General features: G+C 46.4%; 2 protein-coding genes across 8 annotated transcripts in view; one reads left to right on the forward strand and one right to left on the reverse strand.

The window, feature by feature from the left end:
• The window catches only part of sclt1 (sodium channel and clathrin linker 1), a 49,370-nt gene extending 48,002 nt beyond the window's left edge, over positions 1 to 1,368 (reverse strand). For 2 of the 6 annotated variants that reach the window (XM_086210367.1, XM_086210361.1), the window contains exons 1-2: positions 1,227 to 1,368; positions 743 to 999 (exon numbers count right to left, since the gene is read on the reverse strand). The gene's annotated coding sequence lies outside the window, so the exon portion shown is untranslated. Of the gene's footprint in view, positions 664 to 742; positions 1,000 to 1,226 lie in introns of those variants that run through there. The other 4 variants (XM_086210362.1, XM_086210365.1, XM_086210364.1 and 1 more) reach the window with 4 other exon arrangements.
• c8h4orf33 (chromosome 8 C4orf33 homolog) lies at positions 28 to 9,009 on the forward strand. 2 transcript variants are annotated; one of them, XM_086210369.1, is made up of 6 exons: positions 28 to 458; positions 764 to 957; positions 4,708 to 4,768; positions 4,856 to 4,907; positions 4,992 to 5,191; positions 8,784 to 9,009. In XM_086210369.1, the coding sequence occupies exons 2-6, from the start codon at positions 771 to 773 to the stop codon at positions 8,878 to 8,880; spliced, it is 597 nt and encodes a 198-aa protein (XP_086066495.1). In that variant the 5' UTR covers positions 28 to 458; positions 764 to 770; the 3' UTR covers positions 8,881 to 9,009. The 2 variants fall into 2 exon arrangements, with proteins under 2 accessions (XP_086066495.1, XP_086066494.1); XM_086210368.1 differs by lacking the exon at positions 28 to 458 and adding an exon at positions 488 to 690.
• The last annotated feature ends 6,115 nt before the right edge of the window (positions 9,010 to 15,124 follow it).

The following is a 15,124-nucleotide window of genomic DNA, read 5'->3' on the forward strand; positions in this document are numbered from 1 at the left end:
CAGCGTCTGCACAAAATGTCACATGAACACAAGTGGATATTTACGTTTTCTTTTTGTTCCGCCGTCGGTTTTGAAAAAAAAAAATACAGCCAATGGGGATCAAGCGCGTGCGGTGTATTTTTTTTTACAGCGCAGCAGTGAAATGACTCCGTGTGTAGAAGTGGGATTAAAACAGGTTCCACCCTCCGCGGGTGGTTGTGAATTTCAGTTCCGTATTTTGAGGCATACACGTTCTTTTGAAATTAGTTCTATGTTCTTTTACAGACACATTGTTTCAGGTTGTTTTTTCTCGGTAGTTAGAAAGTAGATACAGTCGTCGGTATTGCGAGCTGCTACTTGTTAAGAACTCGTGTTTTGATTATTTTGCCGTACTTTTGTTGTGAAATAACACATTTTTAGTAGTTTATTGTCTCAGATTTGCGCGGAGACTGATCTGAAACAACAACGAGCAAGTTAAAGTAAGTGTCACTCTTCTGCTTCTTTTATCAGGAAATCTTTTTTTACAATCGTGATGGGTTAATGAGAAACGGAGCTGCTGTGATAACAATGTGCTTCAAGTACTTCGCTGAGTATATCAGCCCGAGACAGCCAGGCTCCGGTGTAGTACGGGTGTAGTACCGGTGTAGTAGTCCTGGGCAACATGGGATTAGCTGGTCATCTGCTCTACGTGCTGCTCTGCTGTCAGTCTCTGTAAGTTTGCGATGAACGGGCACACAGTAACGGCCACGCTGCAGGTCCTCACCCTGTGTACTACCGTTTCCAGACCTGCGATGCAGAGGCAGTTTGTGATCCAGCACACCTGGGACAGCAATCCTGTGAAGCACGACCCCGTCAGGATTATCTTCTCTCCTGGTAATGGAGGGCTGAAGATGCTGGTTTCTGCTCCCTTCTTTGATGACCCAGAGGCCCCTGCAGGGACCCCAGGCCTTCCTTTCCCTGGACTCTGGGATTATGAAGGTGAGGAAGGCAGCTCACACTGCCGCAGGCATAGTTCGTTTCCTGAAAATGTCAAGAATCGAATCAGTCCACGGCAGGAGTTTTGGGGATTTAATAGTACATTTATTTCTTCTGCAAGGGAGATTGTGGAAGCTTGAACATGAGCATTTGTGATGCAAGTTCACCGCAAATGAAATGATTCAGTAGATTTTGAACCATCTTGAACACAATTCTTCTGATTCACCACCAAATCAACCATCTCACTTTTTGTCCAAAATTTAAGTAAGCACCTTTTTAAATAAATAAAATGATTTCACCGGCCCGGTGGAGCAGTGGTCCTCCCTGTGGCCCCCATCAAGAAGGTTGTGGGTGGAGCAGTGGTCCTCCCTGTGGCCCCCATCAAGAAGGTTGTGGGTGGAGCAGTGGTCCTCCCTGTGGCCCCCATCAAGAAGGTTGTGGGTGGAGCAGTGGTCCTCCCTGTGGCCCCCCATCAAGAAGGTTGTGGGTGGAGCCCCGGCTGCAGCACGGGGTCTTTCTGGGTGAGTCTCCATGTTCTCCCTGTTCCTGCTGGGTTCTCTCTGGTACTCCAGCTTCCTCCACAGTCCAAAGACATCAAGAGGGACCAGGTTAATCCAGACTCTAAATTGACCGTAGGCGTGGCTGGGAGAGCCAATGGTTGTCTGTCTCTATGTGTTGGCCCTGCCATGGACTGGTGACCTGTCCAGGGGGAGGGCTGCTGGGATAGGCTCCACCCCCACCACCCTCAACAGGAGGAGAGGGAGAAGATGGAGGGATGGATGGATGGATGATGGATAGAGGGATGGATGGATGATGGAGGGATGGATGGGGGATGGATGGATGGATGGATGGAGGGATGATGGAGGGATGGATGATAGATGGAGGGATGATGGATGGAGGGATGGATGGGGGATGGATGGATAGATGGATGGAGGGATGATGGATGGAGGGATGGATGATGGATGGAGGGATGGATGGATGGATGGAGGGATGATGGAGGGATGGATGATAGATGGAGGGATGATGGATGGAGGGATGGATGGATGGATGGATGGAGGGATGATGGAGGGATGGATGATAGATGGAGGGATGATGGATGGAGGGATGGATGGGGGATGGATGGATAGATGGATGGAGGGATGATGGATGGAGGGATGGATGATGGATGGAGGGATGGATGGGGGATGGATGGATAGATGGATGGAGGGATGATGGATGGAGGGATGGATGATGGATGGAGGGATGGATGGATGATGGATGGAGGGATGGATGGGGGATGGATGGAGGGATGATGGAGGGATGGATGGATGATGGATGGAGGGATGGATGATGGATGGAGGGATGGATGGGGGAAGGATGGATAGATGGGTGGATGGATGGATGATGGATGGAGGGATGGATGATGGATGGAGGGATGGATGATGGATGGAGGGATGGATGGAGGGATGGATGGGGGAAGGATGGATAGATGGACGGAGGGATGGATGATGGATGGAGGGATGGATGGAGGGATGGATGATGGATGGAGGGATGGATGGAGGGATGGATGATGTGTTGAAGGAGTATTTCATCCTTGAAGCGTCAATAATTCATAGACAGTTTTTAGGTTCCCTACTTCTCAGACATGCGAAAGTGTGCCTACATGTGTGAGGCGTGGCCACATCACTGCACCAGGAGGCGGACTTGTGCCTCACAGGAAGTCAGTGTGACCTGTGGTGGACGGACACATGCAGCTCTTTGCTTCAGGGTGGGACAGCTTCACGTACAGGGAGCTTGTCTTGACGTGGATGCATGAGGGATGACAACACACAGTTAACCCAACTTGCTAAGTAGTCTAACATTGCTTACTAGAAACTTGGGCATAGAATGAAATATGCAACATAACCCAAGTGAGATGTATGATAGCTCAGTTCCTACTAACATAAGTTAACAAAAGAAATCATAACCAAGTGTTGAGAAACTGGAACTCACATCGTATCCCCAGACCCTGCTCACACGTGACCTCAACACCCTAATATTGTTTGAGGGGAGATCGTGCGGGTGTCCCACAATACGCGGACTGTACCCACTCTGCCACTAGAGGGCAGTGTTGCAATTTTCAGTATCATTTTATAAACCATGAACCAATGAACCTTTCACTCCCTTACACATAGTTTAAGAAACAGAACAGAGTTAATGATATCAGTAGCAGTTACACATGAAGACTTGGAGCTGCTTGTATTTAATAATGATGGTCACAGTTAAACAATACTTCCATTTGTCCAAGCAAACGAGGTAAAAATGGTAAATTGTGTTTTCCCCTTGCTTCCTGTCAGCAGTGGCCTTGTTGTCGTCGAGAAATAGGAGTGCAGGTTTGATATCAAAGCTCCTGGTAAGACAGACATCGTTTCCCGTCCCTCAAAACGATGATGCATTCAAAGAACTGATAAAAAATGAATGCAACACAGATGAGGTATGTTGTTAGTCTAGCAGGAAGTGGTCATCTCCTGGTTCCTCCACCAGCAGGAAGTGGTCATGTCAGGTATGAGGTATGTTGTTCGTCCAACAGGAAGTGGTCATCTCCTGGTTCCTCCACCAACAGGAAGTGGTCATCTCCTGGTTCCGCCCCCAGCAGCCAATAGGATCGCTCCATGTGATTGTGGTGATTGAACCAGTAAAACAGCTCTGGTGAACAAAAGTTGATGATCTTCCAGGTTCAGTTCATCAAGATCATCTTCACTAATGAACCCTCTGATGATGCTGGAAGCCTGGATGCTACGGTTAGCAGTGCTAAGCTAACGTTAGCCTAGGAAGGATGCTCAACTTCAGCATCACAAATAAACCCTTTTTTGTTTACTTCTGTTGTCTAGTTTTGCCACTTGATGGAAACCAATGTTTTAGGAGATGAATATATTTGAAAGTCACGATTTTGGGGTCTATTTATGCATTTTATCTTGAGCCTGTCATTAAAGTCAAAAACTAAGTTGACTGTGAGACAAAAGAACTCGAGGTTGGAGGCTGATGTCTCTTTCCTGCACCGTCATCGCGCGTGAAACTGTTCCATTGAGACACTTCCAACTTGTCCTGTTGGTTCAACTGAAACACTGTGAGCTCCACAAAGGTCGTATTTATGGCCTGCTATCAATCAACAGGACAGAATGACGGCACACTGATGGCTACCTTTAGTGGTTCTGTTTCCACCGCCAGCACTCCTTCACTCAGTGGCGGTGGACCCGTGACCTGGCGCTGGCACTCGTCCACACATGTTGCTGGATGGGTGATCAGTTGCACAGGTGTTGCTTTTATGGTTCCCACCAACTGTAAAAACACTTCTCCTCTTATTACGATCATAATTGTAATTGTTATTATTGCTATCATCACATGATGGGTGTCCAGACGCCATGTCTTTAGTCTGATGGTGAGTTTGGTCTGTGCTGTGCAGGTGTAGCCCCCCCCCCCCACTCCAACAACTATGATAATCATATTGGCATCATGAAAGTGGCAGCAGTGACCAGGAATGATACTCACCACCACTTCCTGACTGACGGAGGTGTGATTCCTGGTTGATGAGCCCCACTGGCCTCATTAACGCACCACCCTGGTTGTCATGGCAGTAGATAACGAGCACGCTGCTGGGCCAGGAGGTGTGGAGTCTTTGTTTATGACAGTATTTTCACGACTGTTATTTTACTGTCCAGCTCAAAGTCAGTGATTACAGTGATTCAGATGTCTTTCTTTGTGGACAGGAAATTCTGAGTAATTCTCTGTCCTCAGTTGTAGAGTCCTTCTTCCTTGACTGTAGGACAGAAAACTACCTGGAGGTGGAGGTCTGTCCGTAAGTACACGGCTTCACCAGCTCTACCGTGACATGGTACAACTAACCAGGAAAAGACTGACACCAGACCTCTTCCTGTATCTTCAGACATGGACAGCACCTGATATTGCTGCTGTCAGGGGCGGGCCAGGCCTTCCAGGTAGACACACCTCCAGGAAGCTGTTGTCAGTAATGACTAGAGTTCAGTCAGGGTTCATAGACTTCATGTTCCTTTCTGTCCCAGCAACAACTGCCCATGGTTTTCAATGCCACCATCACAGCGGACAGGTGGACAGGTGAAGCAGTGGTTCCGTGGGAGTACTTCCCCCCCGGTGTCAACAGGATGAACTCGTACGCCATCCACGGCTCAGGAGAGGAGCGCACCTATGAGGCCCTCTACCCCATCCCCAAAGACCAGCAGGTGGAGGGGCAGAAACCAGACTTGTAAGTTACCTTCTCTTGTGGATAAGCGTCTGGATAGAGTCGGTACTAGACTATAGAGTGTAGAACTGGAGTCGGTACTAGACTATAGAGGATAGAACTGGAGTCGGTACAAAGACTATAGAGGATAGAACTGGAGTCGATACTAGACTATAGAGGATAGAACTGGAGTCGGTACAAAGACTATAGAGGATAGAACTGGAGTCGGTACTACACTATAGAGGATAGAACTGGAGTCGGTACTACACTATAGAGGATAGAACTGGAGTCGGTACAAAGACTATAGAGAATAGAACTGGAGTCGGTACTAGACTATAGAGGATAGAACTGGAGTTGGTACTAGACTATAGAGGATAGAACTGGAGTTGGTACAAAGACTATAGAGGATAGAACTGGAGTCGGTACTACACTATAGAGGATAGAACTGGAGTCGGTACTACACTATAGAGGATAGAACTGGAGTCGGTACAAAGACTATAGAGAATAGAACTGGAGTCGGTACTAGACTATAGAGGATAGAACTGGAGTTGGTACTAGACTATAGAGGATAGAACTGGAGTTGGTACAAAGACTATAGAGGATAGAACTGGAGTCGGTACTTGACTATAGAGGATAGAACTGGAGTCGGTACTTGACTATAGAGGATAGAACTGGAGTCGGTACTAGACTATAGAGGATAGAACTGGAGTCGGTACAAAGACTATAGAGGATAGAACTGGAGTCGGTACTAGACTATAGAGGATAGAACTGGAGTCGGTACAAAGACTATAGAGGATAGAACTGGAGTTGGTACAAAGACTATAGAGGATAGAACTGGAGTCGGTACTACACTATAGAGGATAGAACTGGAGTCGGTACTACACTATAGAGGATAGAACTGGAGTTGGTACAAAGACTATAGAGAATAGAACTGGAGTCGGTATGAGACGATAGAGGATAGAACTGGAGTTGGTACAAGACGATAGAGGATAGAACTGGAGTCGGTACGAGACGATAGAGGATAGAACTGGAGTCGGTACTAGACTATAGAGGATAGAACTGGAGTCGGTACTAGACTATAGAGGATAGAACTGGAGTCGGTATGAGACGATAGAGGATAGAACTGGAGTTGGTACAAAGACTATAGAGAATAGAACTGGAGTCGGTACTAGACTATAGAGGATAGAACTGGAGTCGGTACTAGACTATAGAGGATAGAACTGGAGTTGGTACGAGACGATAGAGGATAGAACTGGAGTCGGTACTAGGCGATAGAGGATAGAACTGGAGTCGGTACGAGACGATAGAGGATAGAACTGGAGTCGGTACTAGACGATAGAGGATAGAACTGGAGTTGGTACTAGACTATAGAGGATAGAACTGGAGTCGGTACTAGACTATAGAGGATAGAACTGTAGTCGGTACTAGACTATAGAGGATAGAACTGGAGTCGGTACGAGACGATAGAGGATAGAACTGGAGTCGGTACTAGACTATAGAGGATAGAACTGGAGTCGGTACTAGACTATAGAGGATAGAACTGGAGTCGGTACGAGACTATAGAGGATAGAACTGGAGTCGGTACGAGACTATAGAGGATAGAACTGGAGTCGGTACTAGACTATAGAGGATAGAACTGGAGTCGGTACTAGACGATAGAGGATAGAACTGGAGTCGGTACTACACTATAGAGGATAGAAATGGAGTCGGTACGAGACGATAGAGGATGGAACTGGAGTCGGTACTAGACTATAGAGGATAGAACTGGAGTTGGTACGAGACGATAGAGGATAGAACTGGAGTCGGTACTAGACGATAGAGGATAGAACTGGAGTCGGTACGAGACGATAGAGGATAGAACTGGAGTCGGTACTAGACGATAGAGGATAGAACTGGAGTTGGTACTAGACTATAGAGGATAGAACTGGAGTCGGTACTAGACTATAGAGGATAGAACTGGAGTCGGTACAAAGACTATAGAGGATAGAACTGGAGTCGGTACTAGACTATAGAGGATAGAACTGGAGTCGGTACAAAGACTATAGAGGATAGAACTGGAGTTGGTACAAAGACTATAGAGGATAGAACTGGAGTCGGTACTACACTATAGAGGATAGAACTGGAGTCGGTACTACACTATAGAGGATAGAACTGGAGTTGGTACAAAGACTATAGAGAATAGAACTGGAGTCGGTATGAGACGATAGAGGATAGAACTGGAGTTGGTACAAGACGATAGAGGATAGAACTGGAGTCGGTACGAGACGATAGAGGATAGAACTGGAGTCGGTACTAGACTATAGAGGATAGAACTGGAGTTGGTACGAGACGATAGAGAATAGAACTGGAGTCGGTACTAGACTATAGAGGATAGAACTGGAGTCGGTACTAGACTATAGAGGATAGAACTGGAGTTGGTACGAGACGATAGAGGATAGAACTGGAGTCGGTACTAGACGATAGAGGATAGAACTGGAGTCGGTACGAGACGATAGAGGATAGAACTGGAGTCGGTACTAGACGATAGAGGATAGAACTGGAGTTGGTACTAGACTATAGAGGATAGAACTGGAGTCGGTACTAGACTATAGAGGATAGAACTGGAGTCGGTACTAGACTATAGAGGATAGAACTGGAGTCGGTACGAGACGATAGAGGATAGAACTGGAGTCGGTACTAGACTATAGAGGATAGAACTGGAGTCGGTACTAGACTATAGAGGATAGAACTGGAGTCGGTACGAGACTATAGAGGATAGAACTGGAGTCGGTACGAGACTATAGAGGATAGAACTGGAGTCGGTACTAGATTATAGAGGATAGAACTGGAGTCGGTACGAGACTATAGAGGATAGAACTGGAGTCGGTACTAGACTATAGAGGATAGAACTGGAGTCGGTACTAGACTATAGAGGATAGAACTGGAGTCGGTACGAGACTATAGAGGATAGAACTGGAGTCGGTACAAAGACTATAGAGGATAGAACTGGAGTCGGTACTAGACGATAGAGGATAGAACTGGAGTCGGTACAAAGACTATAGAGGATAGAACTGGAGTCGGTACTAGACTATAGAGGATAGAACTGGAGTCGGTACTAGACGATAGAGGATAGAACTGGAGTCGGTACTAGACGATAGAGCCCACTGGCCTTTTCCTGGATTCAGGTGGTGGAGACATCGAGGGTCACTGACGAGGGCAAAGAAGTTTAGGCTTCCCCTGCAACTTCCATCTCCATGCTAACATGACGCTGCAGACTGTGTGATACATACACACACACACACACACACACACACACACCCCAGCGGTGTCTGTCTCCAGAGAATAGTCTTTATCCCCATCGACAGTTTCAAACTAGTTCATGTGACCTGTTGGCGTTTGCAGGAGATTTCCAAATTGACTCCATTTGAAAAAAACATACAACTTTTCCACTGCATAATACTGGCATTCTTTGTGAAAAACTGATGAGTAAAACAAGGTTTGGAAATAATTAATTTACATGCAAATGAATGGCATCCAGAAGGTGTGGATGTGTGAGGAGCGTTGCCCTGTAGAACCGTCTCACTGCCAACACCTGCACAGCTGTGCATCAAGACTTGACTCTGTCTCTGTGTCTCAGCCACCGACTGGAGTATTTCCAGCAGTTCTGCCTGGAGAGCATCATGGGAGAAGGCTGGATCCAGCCAGAGTCTCACCTGTGGAAGGGAAAACCCTAATATTTTTCGAAAAGCAGTGTCTGTGTTGCACACACACACACACACACACACACACACACACACACACACACACACACACACACACACACACACACACACACACAGCGTATCGGGGCTTTCGTGTTGTAATTCCATACTTTGCCATCATTCATATCTGTCTGTAAAATGATTCCATTGATGACCTGCTGCTGATCGAGTTACCGCGCTGTTCCTCTGACGTGACTTTGATTTTTGGACTGTGATCCGGTTCATCCCAGGAAGGAAGGGTTCTGGGAGGCCGTGTGCGCCTGTCCATGTTCTATTCATCTTGTATCATTTTGTTTTCAATATTATGCTGCTTGTAAATTGATTTCTTTGTATAAAGGGGCAGAGAAAATGAGATTGTTCTTCTTTCTGCTCTCTTTCATTCAAGTTTCATAAATATTTTTGTGATGATATTTTTATCAATGAATTAAATGAACTTTTGAATAAAAAACAGTCGATCAGCGTCAGTCTCAGGTCAGCTCTGCATTCACCCTGCTTCTGAATGTGGTCTTGGTGGTTGCTCGTACAGGTCCGCTGCTGTGAGCTGTTACCTGCCCGGCAGCCTGATGTGTGTCGCCTCTGTGGGTAATGGCGGACACAGCTGCTCGCCAGTAGTGCTCGCATTGTCAGCTTTGCTAGGCTACAAGGCTTCCTGTGTCTCTGCCAGTGGTGGAGCTCATGGTGGACTGGTGGACCTGGACTGCTGCAGTGGGTCAGCTGGTCTTTCAGTCCCAGGTGTTTCGGTCAAAGGTTCCACCTGAGGTTCAGGGTTCAGGATCCACTGCTGAGAACTTCACCATACACACACCAGGGCCTCGGCTCTTCCTCAGTCCACCTGAGTCCAGACTGGAGATACTGGAGGACCACCGATGGAATGGCGAGGGTGACCTGCCTTCTGCCTGATATCAGCTGGGTCGGCCTCCAGCCACCCCACGACCCTGAAACAGGATAAGTGGTTGGCAGTGGATTGATGATGTCACATCTTTTCACTGTCTTGTGTTGTGTGTTGCTAACATTAGTAGCAGCAGGCTGCGCTGCTTCAGCAGCCAGCAGCTCTAGTGCTCTGAGGCCATGGTCCACAGCTGGAAAAGGGTGGCCTGCCCACTCCAGGTTGGGGGGGAGGTCCTACCTCAGGTGGAGGAGTTTTAGTATCTCGGGATCTTGTTCACCAGTGAGGGTAGGATGGAGCAGGAGATTGTCCAGTCCCTCTGGGGATCCATGATGATGCGATCGCAACTATTAACGCAAATTCAGGCCATCCCTGCGAATTTTACACAGCCAGCAATTTTATCCAGTCACCGCATCTTTAATACAACTTTGAGCGATTGCATCACTCCTTCTTTTCATGTCAGCTGTTACGTTGTCATTTACACTTGCTGTTCTCCTGGCGAACAGGCTAACCTGCGTGAGAAGGAAATTTGTCGCATTTGCCAACAAAAATCACCGCTAAGGACGGTGCTCTTCCACTTCCCTGTACACGACATGAAAGTGGTGGTGAATTGTTTTGTGGTGAAGTGTCTGCAAGAATATCACAAGAACATAACATAGCCATTGATGATGTCATTGTGTTCGACAACGCAGCGTATACGAAGAAAGTATTTAACACTGTGCGACAGTCATTATTCGCTAATTCCCTTTACGTAATGTCATGGCACGCATCATGAACCTCATTGGTGGTGCCTTCCTCAAGCCTTTTGATCAGCTGACTGCTTCCATGTTGAGTTTCTCACAAAGGTTCTACCAAGCTGGCTCCCGCTAAAGAAGATGCCTCCAGTTCCTGCCAAAAAAACTACCTTCAGGAAGAAAGGCTTCAAATCCATGTGCAACACAGTGAAACTCCAGGTTTGCTGCAGTACACCACTGAGAGCACTTGGACTGTACAAGGAGTTCGCAGAGATGGAAGTAAATGTAAGAATATTTCTATCTTTACAGTGTATTACTTCTTTACATTGCATTAAAGTCACATTGGACTTCATCCCCTTTGCGACACATGAATGCATGATTCTAAGATAACTCAGATTGTACTGTCAAAAATGTGACTAATTTCTTCTTCTGTTTGTGGTGCATTTTTGCCACATACTTGCAATCTGTGGAAAGCCTTCGTGAGACGCTCCAGAATCCAGAAGCCACTCCAAGTCTCCAGCTGCACATCAGCATCATGGCAGATAAGTGCAAAGTCATCATCCAACGTCTAAACCTCTTCCAGAGCAGATGTCCGATGACCACTGAGACATGTGACTACCTTTGCAGCAAACAAAGAGCTCCAATATGAAGCCTGTGCCCAGTACTTGGAGGGGCTTGACCTCTCTTTTGCCACACAGAAACAAATCCTCAACTCAGTGGAGCGAGCATACAACAATGCAGAGGAAACACTAGGCAAGTACCTGTCAGATGGCCAACCTGCCATTGGCTTCCTGAAGGAGGTCGGGGTGTTTGATCCTCGTCACACTGCATTTCAGAATGACAGTGTTTCAAGCTACAAAAACATCCCAGGTTTCAGCGTTGGTCCTCAACATGAACTGAACCTCTATTTGGTCGCTTGGGGCCAGCATCACTCAAAGCTTCAGCCTGTGCAGTGGCACATTGGGATGTTTTCTGGGATGGACAGCAGGAGAGACTTTCTGTGCTGAGCACCTTGGCGAAACGATACAGAGATGTGATGTCATCATGAACTCAGCAGGTGCTGAGCCAAGCAACAGCATTGACAAGTTGGTTCTGTCCAGTCGCAGGAGGTCAGTTACCAATGACAATCTCAAAGCCTCGGTCTTCCTCGACCACAACCAGCGTCTCACCAGTGGTGCTCTTGAAATGGATAAAGAAGAGGAAGCTTCTGTGAGGACATGGAGGTCTGAGGCTCAATCAGCTGACAGGATTTTTTTGGTTTACATTTATTATTTTTCCCTGCAGCGTTTCATTTTGTTCTGAATGCTCAAAACACAGGGGTAAAATCAATAAGTTGTATACACAAATATTTTGGTTTTTGTGAGGAGGGACGGCTGAAAATTCATTTTGGGTTTTACTGTTCTGTTTATGTTAAGTAGAAGCACATGGGGAAGTAAAGTTGTACTCGGGTGCAAAATATTGTGAATCTGCACATTTTAAATTGCACCTTCAAAATCCATCCATGTGGTGGGGGTGGAGCCTATCCCAGCAGCCTTCCTCCTGGACAGGTCACCAGTCCATGGCAGGGCCAACACATAGAGACAGACAACCATTGGCTCTCCCAGCCACGCCTACGGTCAATTTAGAGTCTGGATTAACCTGGTCCCTCTTGATGTCTTTGGACTGTGGAGGAAGCTGGAGTACCAGAGAGAACCCAGCAGGAACAGGGAGAACATGGAGACTCACCCAGAAAGACCCCGTGCTGCAGCCGGGGCTCCACCCACAACCTTCTTGCTGGGGGGCCACAGGGAGGACCACTGCTCCACTGCGCCACCTACCTTCAAAATCATAATTATTTATTAGGGCCTGAGCCAGGAGGTACTTCTGGCAAAGACCCTATTATGTATTTTTATAATTTAAGAACTGTGTAGTTACTTAACTTAAAACCCAACTTTCCTTTCATCTCCACCATTCAACCTAATCAATTGCTTACTTTTAAGCATTTGTGCACTTTATTTTCATCTGCAGAATTTCATTTATTTTGTGTTTTCATTCAGTATCTGTTGAAACAGAGTATTTATGGTTGTGTTCAGTTTTAAAAGTTTAAATTTGCCAAGTTTAAAGGCACTGACAAATTATTTTATTCAGTAATTACTTAGTTGTAACAAGTTATGTTATCTTTATCCTGCAAGTTCAATGAACTTGAATTTTTTCAAGTTATGTTCATGTTTTTCTTGCTAAGCTAGAACCTAAAGAGTGGCTGGAGAGGACAGTCTGGGCTTCCTTGCTGAGGCTGCTGCCCCTGCGACCCGGACCAACTGGATAAGAGGAGGAGGAGGAGGATGGCTCCAGCTGGGGCCCTAAGACAGAAATCATAGGGAACTACAAATTGTTCAGGACTGTGTTGTAGGTGGGAGACAGGTCATGATGAAGGGCACTTCCTCTGTTCAGGGATGTTCATTCCAGTTTGAGGAGCTGGCCTTCGTAACCGCCCGTCTCCTGCCTACAACACAGTCCTGATACACTCACATCTTCAATCTCATCAGTTTCCTTTCTACTTTTTTTGAAGCTGGGATGGATCAAGGCCTTGTGATCCCCAACATGCACAGACACATGAGGACTAGAGACTGACCCTGTCCACCCCCTCACCCTAACCCTGCCAAAGCCCCAAGCAGAGGCAGACTATTTATCAGTGGCAAACTGCTTCTCTTGACCAGGAGCCAGGCATGACTCTCATGTTGGATGTGTTGCTCTTGCTTTGGCAGCCCAAAAGCCCATATTGAGCCCTATCAGTTTTAATTGGTGTTCTCGCCTTTGAAATGTGTGCAGTGATTAGGCCGAGAGAGCTCACTTCTTAAGTCCCCTCCTTATCATCATCCTGCGGTGCCTTGCCACTGCATTATGCAATACACTCTCTCTCTCTTCCACTCACACACACACACACACACACACACACACACACACACACACACCCTTGTACTTATATCTTTGTGAGGACTTTCATTGACTTTCACGTAATACATTCCCTAGCCCCTCCCCCTCACCCTAACCATCTCAACTGACTGCCTGACCCCAACCTTGAGCCTAAAACTAACCAGAATGTCTATCTAACCTCAACCCTAAAACCAAGTCTTGACCTTCAAACAGCCCTTTGAAGATGTGAGGACTGGCTAAAATGTCCTCACTCTGGTGGTTAACACACACACACACACACACACACACACACACACACACACACACATTATTCTACCACTGATAAAATGTCTGAAGTGTGTCTGGCTAGTTTCAATAAAGACAACATCTTTATAAAACTCTCTCATCAATACACATGGACATGCACCCATGTCCCTGCTCAGATATCAAACCAGCTTCCTCTAATTAGGGTGACGTGAAGGAGAGCAGCTGAACAGGTTGCTGCCTCTCGTCTACCTCAAAAGCCCTGACAGACGAGCAGGCGTCTTATCCCCCTCAGAAAAGAGACCAGCTCCCTCTAAAACATTCCCAGCCAGCTTAAGGGTGATTGTGCATGTCAGAAACTTTCTGGTGATCACCCAGACCTACTTCTTTTTTATTCAAGAGCTGTGGGTCTCATTTCTTGAAGTTTAAAGAGTGTTTGAGGGTATGAATGAGGATAAAGTTGTGATGAAAAATAGAACGAGGGGGATAAAGCAGTGATCTCAGAACATGAAAAGAGTGAGAGATTGAAAAAGTGAAAACGGTAATAACTTTGCCTACTTTTAGGGGCTCTGTTAGAGACCCAAATGAATGATTCTTGCTGAAGTGAGGAAGACTCGCAGAACTCGTAGACGGATCTTCTACAATTCTACAGTTTCATTTAGCAGACGCTTTTGTCCAAAGCGACGTACAACACAAGCAAGAATTTAGACTTAATTAAGGAAAAGTCCATAGGAAGCGCAAAAGTGCTTCAGTTGTGATTTGGTCACAGGTACTGCCATCTAGTGGCAGAAGAAGTGTCGCCCCCCCCTTCCTTTTTTTTTTTTTTTTTTTTTGACAAACATACAACATCACCCAACACAGTTAGTGCTACATAGTCACTAAGTGCTGGGTCTTGGACCCTCTGACTGATTCTACCCCAAAGAGGAGCAGAGTCAGGTTCAGTGCCTCGGTGCTCTAGACTAGTATTCTTGTCTTGTCCAGATAAGAAATATGATTTCATAAGACAGGAATGTGACAACGCTATGATGCTTCCCGCTGAGAGGATAACAGTTTTACAGCCATAAACGCCTTGCAACCCATCCCCACAGGAGTTGAGGCCCACACCAAAATGAACTCTGCCAACGTTTCAGGAAGACCACTGCACACATTAAAAGCGCAGCAACTGGCACCACACAGGAATAAAACTCAGTACCAAAAATGCACAGAAATCAATAAGGACCACTACAAACTGCAAGCAGGTCAAAACCAGTCCACACAACTAGGGGGAGACAGGGGTCCGTGGCCTCCAGTGCCTCCTCTGAATGAGCCCCTGACAAGTTATTAGTTTTACTTACATACACTTTTTAAATAATCATGCTCACGTTCAGTGGGGAAATGGTTGGGCAAGTGCTTAAAATACCCTAACTTAATATGCAGACAAGGACAGAAAACTATAGACAAC

The sequence above is a fragment of the Aulostomus chinensis genome, chromosome 8 (assembly GCF_037954235.1).
Source record: "Aulostomus chinensis isolate RoL2024-O1b breed Wild chromosome 8, RoL_Achi_v1.0, whole genome shotgun sequence".
NCBI lineage: Eukaryota > Metazoa > Chordata > Actinopteri > Syngnathiformes > Aulostomidae > Aulostomus > Aulostomus chinensis.

Excerpts from the sequence above, each read along its gene's own strand:
- c8h4orf33 (XM_086210368.1), top strand. The coding sequence starts at position 641 with ATGGGATTAGCTGGTCATCTGCTCTACGTGCTGCTCTGCTGTCAGTCT. Across the intron at positions 4,908-4,991 it reads GGGCGGGCCAGGCCTTCCAG|CAACAACTGCCCATGGTTTT; the intron begins GTAGACACACCT and ends TTTCTGTCCCAG. Across the intron at positions 5,192-8,783 it reads GAGGGGCAGAAACCAGACTT|CCACCGACTGGAGTATTTCC; the intron begins GTAAGTTACCTT and ends TCTGTGTCTCAG.